At 36.9% G+C, this 11,360-nt stretch overlaps 2 protein-coding genes and 9 non-coding genes across 22 annotated transcripts in view; 10 read left to right on the top strand and 1 right to left on the bottom strand.

Annotated features, from left to right (window-relative positions):
* Positions 1 to 44: 44 nt before the first annotated feature.
* Positions 45 to 11,355, top strand: TAF1D (TATA-box binding protein associated factor, RNA polymerase I subunit D). Of its 5 annotated transcripts, none has more exons than XM_031016428.3 (14): positions 45 to 269; positions 2,246 to 2,340; positions 3,080 to 3,470; positions 4,344 to 4,519; positions 4,835 to 4,892; positions 5,283 to 5,446; positions 6,916 to 6,951; positions 8,184 to 8,231; positions 8,460 to 8,494; positions 9,292 to 9,339; positions 9,788 to 9,834; positions 10,369 to 10,435; positions 10,873 to 10,908; positions 11,136 to 11,355. In XM_031016428.3, the coding sequence occupies exons 2-6, from the start codon at positions 2,273 to 2,275 to the stop codon at positions 5,424 to 5,426; spliced, it is 837 nt and encodes a 278-aa protein (XP_030872288.1). In that variant the 5' UTR covers positions 45 to 269; positions 2,246 to 2,272; the 3' UTR covers positions 5,427 to 5,446; positions 6,916 to 6,951; positions 8,184 to 8,231; positions 8,460 to 8,494; positions 9,292 to 9,339; positions 9,788 to 9,834; positions 10,369 to 10,435; positions 10,873 to 10,908; positions 11,136 to 11,355. The 5 variants fall into 5 exon arrangements, with proteins under 5 accessions (XP_030872288.1, XP_063549533.1, XP_018892263.1 ...); XM_063693463.1 differs by having other exon boundaries at positions 8,162 to 8,231; XM_019036718.3 differs by lacking the exon at positions 9,788 to 9,834.
* On the top strand, positions 6,340 to 6,466 carry LOC115936386 (small nucleolar RNA SNORA40). Its single transcript, XR_004071878.1, has one exon. It is a non-coding gene; the product is annotated as a small nucleolar RNA SNORA40 (small nucleolar RNA).
* On the top strand, positions 7,833 to 7,890 carry MIR1304 (microRNA mir-1304). The gene has a single exon (NR_162083.1). It is a non-coding gene; the product is annotated as a microRNA mir-1304 (primary transcript).
* Positions 7,984 to 8,115, top strand: LOC115936382 (small nucleolar RNA SNORA18). The gene has a single exon (XR_004071874.1). It is a non-coding gene; the product is annotated as a small nucleolar RNA SNORA18 (small nucleolar RNA).
* LOC115936393 (small nucleolar RNA SNORD5) lies at positions 8,281 to 8,353 on the top strand. Its single transcript, XR_004071883.1, has one exon. It is a non-coding gene; the product is annotated as a small nucleolar RNA SNORD5 (small nucleolar RNA).
* LOC115936374 (small nucleolar RNA SNORA8) lies at positions 9,084 to 9,222 on the top strand. Its single transcript, XR_004071866.1, has one exon. It is a non-coding gene; the product is annotated as a small nucleolar RNA SNORA8 (small nucleolar RNA).
* LOC115936376 (small nucleolar RNA SNORA1) lies at positions 9,450 to 9,579 on the top strand. Its single transcript, XR_004071868.2, has one exon. It is a non-coding gene; the product is annotated as a small nucleolar RNA SNORA1 (small nucleolar RNA).
* LOC115936373 (small nucleolar RNA Z40) lies at positions 10,011 to 10,083 on the top strand. The gene has a single exon (XR_004071865.1). It is a non-coding gene; the product is annotated as a small nucleolar RNA Z40 (small nucleolar RNA).
* Positions 10,486 to 10,606, top strand: LOC115936381 (small nucleolar RNA SNORA32). Its single transcript, XR_004071873.1, has one exon. It is a non-coding gene; the product is annotated as a small nucleolar RNA SNORA32 (small nucleolar RNA).
* Positions 10,939 to 11,072, top strand: LOC115936375 (small nucleolar RNA SNORA25). The gene has a single exon (XR_004071867.1). It is a non-coding gene; the product is annotated as a small nucleolar RNA SNORA25 (small nucleolar RNA).
* The window catches only part of CEP295 (centrosomal protein 295), a 372,495-nt gene continuing 372,359 nt past the window's right edge, over positions 11,225 to 11,360 (bottom strand). For all 8 annotated transcript variants that reach the window (XM_063693458.1, XM_019036707.4, XM_055356069.2 and 5 more), the window contains one exon: positions 11,225 to 11,326. In XM_063693458.1, the coding sequence (XP_063549528.1) occupies positions 11,288 to 11,326 (39 nt within the window). In that variant the 3' untranslated portion in view covers positions 11,225 to 11,287. The remainder of the gene's footprint in view (positions 11,327 to 11,360) is intronic.

Genomic DNA, 11,360 nt, shown 5'->3' with positions numbered 1-11,360 from the left:
CTCCTCCCACCGCTCGCCTTCTTCCCGGAAGCTAAGTTGTATCGCGAGATTTCGGCCTGACTATTACTTGGGCCACGGAAATAGCCGACCCTTTTCTTCCGCACGGTTGGAGGAGGTCGGCTGGTTATCGGGAGTTGGAGGGCTGAGGTCGGGAGGGTGGTGTGTACAGATCTCTAGGACTCACGCACCAGGCCAGTCGCGGGTTTTGGGCCGAGGCCTGGGTTACGAGCAGCAAGTTCGCGGTTGGTGCCACTGCGAGGCGGTTTTAGGTAGGTTGCTAACAGGGCGAGGCCGTCCGGGCCTGGCGGGCGGGGGAGGCGTTGCATATCTGGGTTTTCCCGGGGCCCCTGCGTTGGTCCGGAGGATCGAGACTCCGAAGTCGGGCCGAGAGGGTGAAGGGATCACGGCCGCAGGCCACTCCGCGCCACGCGGCTGGTATGAGTCCCACACAAACGTGGTTGTAGTGTGGACGGACTTCATTATATCTTGAGATGGAGGTGTTAAATCGTGTTGCGGACAAGTTTAACCTTATTACGTGATTTAAATGATTTAACCTTCGTATGTGAGGTACCCATTACTCGCGCCGGTTTTCTGCAGGTTAGGCGCTGCCGGGTGAGGCGCTGGTGGTCACAGCGTTAGCTCCGGGTAAAGCGCCGCTCTCTGCCCACGTGGCCTCTAAGAATTGCAGAATCCCCACGGAGGCATCGACACCCAAGTAGGAGTGTCTTCTAAACACTTCGAAAAAGTGATTATTGAGCTAGCTTTATTTTGATAATCCCTACTTTTAAAAAAAATTAACCACAGGTATACCATTAAAGCATGGGGGTAAATTTTTGTTGAATTCCGTTTTTGAGCATTCGATATTTAATGACTTTGTAGAATCTTGTACTTAAAAAAACTAGTAAGACCTTGTACCAGGAAAATACCACAGGGGGCATTTAACAAATCTGAGCTCTTGGTGACCTTATCGTTTCATATTTTAAATATTTATATTTAAATATTTTGCTAGTTCATCCTAGGATTTATATGTAATGACTCAGGTCCCAAGAAGCTACAGAATGAGACAAGAGATTGACTAAGGCATGTACAATAATGAAATAAGTAGTTATCTTTAATTTTTGTTGCCATGCCTATTTTTTTTTTTCCCCTGAGACAGGGTCTTGCTCTGTCGTCCAGGCTGGAGTGCAGTGGTGCAATCTCGGCTCACAGTAACCTCCACCGCGGCTCAAGCGATCCTTCCGAGTGGCTGGGAGCAAAGGCACGGGCCAACACACCTAGCCAGTATTGTAAGAATTTTTTGTAGAGACAAGGGTCTCCTTGTGTTGCTGAGGCTCACTACATACAAGCTCCACCTCCCAGGCTCAGGTATTCCACCTACCCCAGCCTCCTGACCACAGGCGCGCGCCACTATTCTGGCTAATTTCTGTATTTTTTGTAGAGACGGAGTTTCACCACGTTGCTCAGGTTGGTCTTGAGCTCCTGGGCTCGAGCGATCCGCCCGCCTCGACCTCCCAAAGTGCTGTGTTACACAGGCCTGAGCCACCCAGACCAACCTGTTTTTCTTTTTTCTTTTAGCTCACAAGAAGGAATCTTTTTCTTTTTTTTCTTTTTTTTTGGTATGTTGTATACTCTCTACCATGGGGATGAAGACACAAGAATTATGATAGTTTATTGAAAAAGGTTGAGAATTCAGAACTTGTCAGTTTCCACCAATAATGGCAAAGATACAATACGACAAAGTTGAGTTACTTAAATGAATCTAGGAATGAAGAATCTAGGAATTATAATGGAGAGGTGATTAGGAGTTTAAAATGGTTTATTGATTGGAGATCCTTTTCCTGGTTTATATAGGGCACACTTTGCTTTAGGAATTCCCCCTTTGATCTTGGAAAACGGCTTTTAATTGTACATTAATACTGTATTGGTAATTGTACGTTAAAATATGTGGCTAATGATAAAACTACATTTTTTACTTATATTGAAAGATGCTTTTGTTGGAAGGGACGGTACTTTTTTGGAATCTTGTTGCATTGAATACATTTAGAGGGTAACAACTGAAAGAACCTGTGAATAGAATTTCTGGATTTCTTTTTAAAGAAACTGATCTGAAATGGATAAGAAGCTTAACCTTGGTAAATGATTTCGCCTGAAATCATTGGCATAGTCTGACCATGTTCAACACTGTAGTAGATACTGTCAATATTTAGGGAAGCTTTGTCATATTTACTAAATTTCATAATTTCAGAAAACTGTTTAAAACAAAGAGCAATTGATGGATAAATCAGGAATAGATTCTCTTGACCATGTGACATCTGATGCTGTGGAACTTGCAAATCGAAGGTGAGTGGATTCAATCATGTTTATTGTATCTGAATTACGAGAAACTATTGTATATAATGAGTGACAGTAAAGATAATTTTCAGGAATTGGGAAAGAAGGAAAACTAGATTTCACTGACCTTCCAAGTTTATCTAGTACATAGATTGATATAATAGCATTGCAAATACTTTAAATTCAAAATGTGAATATATTATAATGGGACACATTCGTTGAGAAAAAATGTATTCTTTGGGTCATATTAGCATCTCTTCCAGAACATCCTCCTGTTTGGTAGGCTGTGTTTGTTTTACTCAGACGCTCTTAGCAGTGAACCGAACCATACAGCCTTTTGGAGCTCATACATTGTCTTGAAAGATACATAGTGTTTTTGTAAGCTGAGCATAGTGGTGCATGCCATTAGTCCTAGCTAGCTACTTGGGAGGCTGAGGCAGGAGCATCCCTGGAGTTTCCAGGAGTTTGAGGTTGCAGTGAGCTGTGATTGCACCACTGCACTCCAGTCTGGGTGACAGCAAGACGATGTCTACAAAACTCTTTAATAAGAGCTGTAGCATTATGGGCTATTTAAATAGGATGATCAGCAGAAAGGCTGGCTGGTTCTGAGCCCATCCTTTAAAAAATTTTTAATTCTGGGCATGTTTTCTGAGTTGGTCTTGGAAGAAATGTACATTTAGGACTGGGTATTAATGGTAATAAGCAGTAAGAAAAGAAGATGAAATTAATTTTTTTCCCATTTTTGTAGTGATAACTCTTCTGATAGCAGCTTATTTAAAACTCAGTGTATCCCTTACTCACCTAAGCGGGAGAAAGGAAACCCCATTCGAAAATTTGTTCATACACCTGAAAGTGTTCACGCAAGTGATTCATCAAGTGACTCATCTTTTGAACCAATACCATTGACTATAAAAGCTATTTTTGAAAGATTCAAGAACAGGAAAAAGAGATATAAAAAAAAGAAAAAGAGAAGGTACCAGCCAACAGGAAGACCAAGGGGAAGACCAGAAGGAAGGAGAAATCCTATATACTCACTAATAGATAAGAAGAAACAATTTAGAAGCAGAGGATCTGGCTTCCCATTTTTAGAATCAGAGAATGAAAAAAACCCACCTTGGAGAAAAATTTTAACGTTTGAGGTGAGTCAGCATTTTACATACAGTATTGGCTACACATAACTCAAGATGCCCAAAATGATTTGTTGGCCAATTTAGAATTGTCTCAGATATACTAGGAACAGACTGTCTGCAATTTTGATACTCTTCTATACTGACTTACCCCTAAAGTCCACCCTATCCCTCAACTGAATCTTGACTTGTATCTCTTAATATAACTACACTTTGCCATATTTAAAAGATAGTGCTCCAAGGCTCTTTGTATAAAATCCTTTGATCTTATCCCATCTCAGGTCTTTAAACACAACCCTAAAACTCAGTGGGGATAATAAAAGCTCACATAACTTGAAATTACTTTTACAGTAACCTAAACTAAAACCACACATGCCTTATGTTCAGTGGATATATTCTTAAGGCCTAGATGTTTCTAAGCCAATTATCTGAAAAATACGCTAATACTTAGGAGTAGACTTTTTTAAATATTTGAGAGTTGTATGTTGAATGAATTCAGAATTAATTTATGATCCCTTGCCAGAACCTGAAATTTTATTTGGGAGGATTAATACATGTTAATCTCTTCAGTTAATCTCTTAAGTTTAAGGTGATTATAGTAAACATTAGAAATCTTATTCCTGTTTTTACATTTTAAAATGCCTTTAGTAAGTCCCAGACATGACAAGATATGTACTTCACTTTTCCTTGGTACCAGCTTAGGTAAATTTATAATTGTAATGTGAATTCTAATAATCAGCATTTGATAAATCCACAAGTGGGGAGTAGTTAAGATAGCAAATTCAGAGTCTTTGGTAAGGGGGGGCATTGCCCTTTTTGAACATAGGCACCTGCTGGGTCTTGAAAGAAAAATCTCGACATACTTACGGTGTTTTTAATATATAGCAAGCTGTTGCAAGAGGATTTTTTAACTATATTGAAAAACTGAAGTATGAACACCACCTGAAAGAATCATTGAAGCAAATGAATGTTGGTGAAGATTTAGAAAATGAAGATTTTGATAGTCGTAGATACAAATTTTTGGATGATGATGGATCCATTTCTCCTATTGAGGAGTCAACGTAAGTGGAATCATATGAAATACTTTGGTAATAGGTTATAAATTAAATTTTTATGTTAATTGCTTCATATTTTGCCTTTAATATAGTTATACTTAAATAATGAACAAAGATACAGAGTATGACAATTGGGATTATTACAGTTGAGCCAAGCTTGGCACACAGTTCATCTAGAATTCTCTAGAACACAAAATTCTCAAATTTTGTGTTTGCTTTGACTAGTATTGCAGTTTCAGTTATATTTCAGAGTGGAATATACAACTAATTAGGTCATCAAAGATTCTATCATCTCAATGATGATAAATTTTAATATTACAGAGCAGAGGATGAGGATGCAACACATCTTGAAGATAACGAATGTGATATCAAATTGGCAGTAAGTGACTTATTTTTTTCCTATTCCATTTTGGGAAGGCAGGAGTTGGTTGGTACAGAAGGAATTAATGTTTAGTTTTTCTCTTACATTTCATTTAACTTTTGAAAAGCTCTATAATTTACTGCAGGAAATGCAAGAAGGAAAATAATTTTTTAGAGACTTGATAAAGAACATAGGGTTTTCAGTACTATTTTTAATAAGTAGCATTCTGATATGTATTATTGCTAGTTAGGATGTCAAATGAAAAAATAAGCAGATGTTAATTTGGATTTTTAACATCTACATGTAGTCTCTAGGTTATCTGAAGTAATCCAGGGCATTCAGCTATATGTAATTACTAAACCATTTGAGTTATTGCTTAATCCATGATTTTTTGTTTGTTTTATGCAGGGGGATAGTTTCATAGTAAGTTCTGAATTCCCTGTAAGACTGAGTGTATACTTAGAAGAAGAGGATATTACTGAAGAAGCTGCTTTGTCTAAAAAGAGAGCTACAAAAGCCAAAAATACTGGACAGAGAGGCCTGAAAATGTGACAGGATCATGAATGTCAAAGGTGAAGCATATAGAAAAAATGACTTCATAGAAATGAATAAAGATAAATGTGGATATATGTACCAGTCTGGTGGTGAAGAAATTCTGAAACCCAGAACTTTATAATAAGAAAAAAAATTTTTAACCCTGTGAAGAAGTTTGTGAAAGAAACTTGTGAAGTAGTAATAATGAGAAAAAAACCATTAAAACACCAGAGAAAATACATAGAAAAATTTGAGAAATTGTCATTTGATTTCTGAATAAGAGCTTACAGGTGTCCTGTGAGTATTGAAACAAGTGTAGTGATTTTAATTTTGAAAAGAAAATCTTAAAGAAAGTAACTTGACACCCAACCATCTTGAAGAGGGTATTTGAAATGCTGTAATTTTATCCCAGCTTTGTTCAGCCATGACAAAAGTGACCTGTCAGATGCTTAGTATTGTAATAACCTCATTTCCCTTTCCAAATTTAGAGTATCTTTAATACTATTTTTTTTTAGACAGAGTCTCGATCTAAGTGCAATGGCCGCAGTCTTGGCTTACTGCAACCTCCATCTCCCGGGTTCAAGCGATTCTGCCTCAGCCTCCTTAGTAGCTGGGATTACAGGCGTTAGCCAGCACACCCAGCTAGTTTTTGTATTTTTAGTAGAGACAGGCTTTCACAATGGTCTCGAACTCCTGACCTCAGGCGATCCGCCTGCCTTGGCCTCCCAAAATGCTGGGATTATAGGCGTGAGCCATGGCACCTGGCCTAATACTACTTTTAACTACCATTTTCACTTTTTATTAGTTCAAGAAAAGGCATACACATTTATTCAACATGTATACATGGGGAGAACCAGTCATTACCCCGATGTTCATTATTTTGGTCACCACGATAAAGCTGACTACTCTGCTATGTAGTGCATTTTGGGACTGCACTTAATGTATGTTTTTGTTTAACGTGGACAAAGACTTATGGATAGGTGCAAAAAATAAATCCTCTTTTGCAACCCAGAACTCATTGTTCAGTATGAGTTTTGATACATATAAGAAGGGATATTATGATACCTGAGACAGTTGATTGATGGGAGTATTGATAGCCATAAAGGTTGGTTCCAGGCCAGGTGCAATGGGTCAAGCCTGCAATCCCCACACCAAGGTGGGAGTATTGCTTGAAACCAGGAGTTCAAGACCAGCCTAGGCAAGAAAGTAAGAAACACCTCATCTCCACAAAAATTTAAAAATTAGCTGGGTACTGGGGCATGTGCCTGTAGTTGGAGTTACTCAGAAAGGGGGGAGGCTGAGGCAGAGTTGGAGGCTGCACTGAGCTTTGATGGCACCACTGTACTCCAGCCTGAGTAACAAAGACAGACCCTGTCTCTTAAGAAAAAAAGGTTGATTCTAGGCCTGTAGAATAAACAGCATGGGATATGAGGGAAATCCTCAGCAGTATTAATTTTGCATTCCAATTTCATGTTGACGACATATACAATGGCTTTTTGTTTTAAAGGCTTTTATCTTGAGAACATGGTGTCTGGAGTTAAAGGTATGTCTCAATTTGAGTTTTCACAGCATATTTGTTTATGTGTAGGAAACAGTATGTTGTCAGAGCAAGCAAGTTTCATTTTATTCAGAGACATTTCTACCATGCTTTTAATTCCCATTTATACTGATTTCTGAAAAGAAGAATCCTAGATTCACACATTTTATAGTGATGTGTCAGATTCATTTTAGTTGCAAGCATTTGAGGGTCCCGAATTTGTTAGTTTGTAGCAATAATCAGAACTTTGGATTTCCTACTTGAAGCCTACAGCATTATTTTGAATTAACGCACAATCTAAAATGAGGTAGAGGATTTTATGGTTTAATGCAAAATATAGTATAATAAAAGAAATGATTACACAGGTCATAAGAATTCATAAATTTGAATGATGTAGAGTTTGATTAAAAGTTATATAATGCCAAAGTCGTAACTTACAGGCACATTATAGTCCTGTATTTTATAATGGATGACAACTAATTTTGAGCCAAGAATTAAAATTTGCTGAAATCTTCGAATTGGGAAAACAACATCCTCTGTTGCAATATTGAAGTTCATAACAACAGTTACACTTTAAACTTAAATCTTAAGTTTAAATCTTTTTCCTTTGGTTCATGTAAAGGAGCTACTTGATGTTACTTTTATTTATCATTCCTCTGGCTCCTAAGCACAACGTGATTGTGAAATTATTGTTTTTGTGATTAACGTGGTAGGAAGTTTCTGCAGTTTGCAATATTGTAAGAGCATATTGCAGTTTCTGCTCATAATTTCTTTCCTATGGAGTGTTAGACTTTGTTATTTATGTGTATAAATACTAGCTGGACACAGTGGTGCCTGTGGTCCCCAGCCACTCTGGAGGCTAAAGCAGGAGAAACACTTGAGCCCAGCAGTTCGAGGCTACAGTGAGATGTGATCCTGCCACATCTCACTGTAGCCTCGAACCCCTGGGCTCAAGTGATTCAGCAAGAATCACACGATTTTTAAAAGACATGGCAGATCCTGTGTCTTTAAAAAAAAATCAAAACCTTGTAAACAGTGGTTGAGGTCTATCCCGATGGGGCTTTTCTTGTAGCCTGCACATCGTTGGAAACGCCTCATAGAGTAACTCTGTGGTTTTACTTTACTCACAGGACTATTGTTAGATCTGTGGGAAGGAATTACAAGACAGTTGCTAAAAGTTTGAAAAAGACGGTTGCTAAACGTTATGAAAAACCAGATAATCTACTTTTTTACCTTAGGTATTGGCATACTCCACACATCTGTACCATTCTTGAGTGATCGCTTAGGTAAGTTTTAATTGGTGACAGTATAATCTTTTGGGAAATAATGATTACAGTTCAGATGATGAATTTAACTGTTCAACTGCTGAATGATAACGGGCATGAACTAAAACTTAATTCTGACAGAGCTGGATATGGCTGTATAATAAACTGGATCTTAAATTTATACTTGGGTTTTAGTTTTAATAACTGGAAATGTATCCTTTCTAAATCTTTAATTGGTACTTTCTATAGGAATGAATGTGATTTGAACTCATTCATGTTGAGAGGTAAGTAAAATATTTAACTTATAATAATCAAGGACTCAAAAGATGAAAAATAGAAATTACACCATCCCAGTATTTCAGGTATAACACAGAATTAGTAAGATACTGGCAAAAATATTACAATGTATATATTTGTATAGAGAAGGAAAATGAAGAGACTGCATGTCTATACGTACCAAACGAAACTACCTGTGTTCTTTGCATCATTATTCAACTGGCAGTTATACATATTTCATCCTAAAGTCATGTAAACCTGTGTGGATATGTTGAATCAATAGGGATATGAATTACATAAAAAGAATTTTGTGTAACTGGCAGTTTGAGCAACAATGAGCTTGACGTTTGTAGTCTGATCTGTTAAGTTACATGTATTCCATCTTTAAGTTTTATAGAGAGACTGGGCAAAGATTAGGCAAAGACTAGAGTTGTAGCTTAAAATGTAGTTAATGTAGCTTCCTTATTACAGTGACAATTAGGAAAAAAGGTCAAATTATTGTACTTGTTAAAGGAACTTGAATTTGAGAGGTTTGTGAAAGCATTTCTCAGCAATATTGCAAATTTGGGAATACGAGTTGTACAGTTCAGTCATAATTGCACTGCATGGTATCTGCACTCAGCAGTTTACACCTGCTAGGGTGTTCAAAGGTCAGTGCTATAGAAATTCAGTATCTGGCATCGTTGGTTTTCTTGGCTTTGTGCTTGTTAAACCTGGTATTTCTACTGATACAGTATTTGTGTAGGTTTCTCAGAGTGTTCAGTTTGATATACTCTAAAATAGTAAGCAAGGTTTTTTTTTCCAGGGGGTCAAATTGAGAACCAGGCAGATCCCCACCACCTACAGTAAAAAGGTAAGATTCTCTGTTTCTATTGATTCTGCTTGTTTCCCTCTATCAGTAGCACTGCCAGCATAACAAGAACTTCGTACAAATACACTACTAAGCTTTAAAGACTTTTACAATGCCTCATTCTAGAGAATGGGCACTGTTGATCATGGTGTCCAAAAATAGTTAATGTGGCTAAATTGAGACAGGTTATGCTTCCATCACAGTATGCATATCGCAGTGGTGACAATGAGACCTGTAACATTTTGCCATGTTTATGAGTAAAAATGTAGGAGAAAAATATTGACTTTTCAATATTAGAAATAACATTTAAGTAATAAGGAATTTTCAGCTCTTACAGGACCACTGTTTTTTTGTATGCTGTATATTGACTGACACATTGTAATGTGGTACATGACTGTGTCTTGGATCAGGTGTCAAAATATAAGTGTACTTTGTACAATTCAACTTCTAGGACCCTAAAGTAAATTGGTTGAAGAAATTAGATCCCAAAGATTCTTGGTAAGTTAATTCATTACTTAAAAGGCCATGCAGGTTATTTTGTTGAATACTAGCTTTCCTCCAAATGTTATTTTAGGTTATTTATTTATCTAGTAATGCTATTGCAACATCTATCACCACTTAGGAGTAAAAAAAGACTAGACTTACATTATTATGTGTTTAAACTTCATTATTAACGATGTTATGATGATGGGCGAAATGTTCAACTGCTCTGAAGGGGCTGAATGAAAATGGCCTTTCTGAACATCCATTTACATTAAATATTGCATTGTATTTCAGAAGATTATAAAAGCTCAAAGGCAAAAGTTACCAGAAACATGATCATAGAGCAAATTCGGATATGAATGGGCATGGGATCATTGATTTTTAAAAATACCTATTAGTTTAAATAGCTATTTTAAGCATGGAATTTTCAATACCTTACTTGGGGTGCCAGGTTTCAGGATACTTTGGAACCTAAGCAACCTCATTCTTGAAAGATAGATTTCTGTACTTAATAGTAAATATAAATTTGAAATACACATTTTTCCATAGGTGAATTTTGAAGTCTTCATCAGTATATCCATATTAAAACGAGATGACAGAAGCCAACGTAATTATGGCAAGTAATGGTTTTTATCTTAACTATAAGTTATTTGCTCAAGGGTGTAATGGTCATTACCAAGGCTTTTAGAATGCAGTTTCTCATTTGCTGTGGACATGACCATAAAAAAATTTCCCAGTAGGTTTTCTATCTGCTACTTTGCTAGCAATCAGCTTATTGGGAACAGTTGATTAACTGTAATAGAAATGCAATACAAATAAAATGTGAACCACATGTGATTTTTCTTTAAAATCAATGAGATTTGAAAATTCTCCTAGATCTCTTGAATCATGCAAATTTGCTTTGCCTTTATATTGTAACCCTTGTGGGTTGCTAATAACCAAGCAGTTTGTAGTAGAGTTAACTCAGGCTCGTTCTAGGGACTCATTCATGTTCACTCACTGTACAATCATCTCTGGAAATGTAAAATTTACTTTTATACTATTGTTATGTAGGGCTGACAGGACAACTGGATCAGTTTCATTAAAAAGGTATGTATGCATTAGAAAAGACATTTGTATGGGTCATTTCAAAGAGGGCTCATGAGGCTGTGAAACCCAGAGCTCTTAACGCTGTGACCAAAGATGGAAGTTCTCTATAGGAAGCCATAGCACTCCTAATGTTTGGTGCTATGTTTTCCTGAGGAGATATAAAACGTAATAATCCATGATTGTTGCCATGTGAGAGTTTTAAAGGTTAATCAAAATTTCTTTTTCAGGGCAAACTTGAAGATAAATCTTTTGACTCCAGCTCTTTAGAGGATCTAAAGTGACCCTGATGGACAGTGGAAGAAATCACAACATGGAATTCCTTGAATAACAATTTATTGACTTTAAATAATTAAAAAACCTTTACGCTATTTCTAGAAAGTCAGCATGTATTTTTGGCTCGAAGTTTCTCTAGTGTTTTCTGTGGAAGGAATAAAAATTTGAATTTCAGTTGT

This window comes from Gorilla gorilla, chromosome 9, assembly GCF_029281585.2.
Source record: "Gorilla gorilla gorilla isolate KB3781 chromosome 9, NHGRI_mGorGor1-v2.1_pri, whole genome shotgun sequence".
Lineage (NCBI taxonomy): Eukaryota > Metazoa > Chordata > Mammalia > Primates > Hominidae > Gorilla > Gorilla gorilla.
This window is presented reverse-complemented; position numbering and strand designations above follow the sequence as displayed.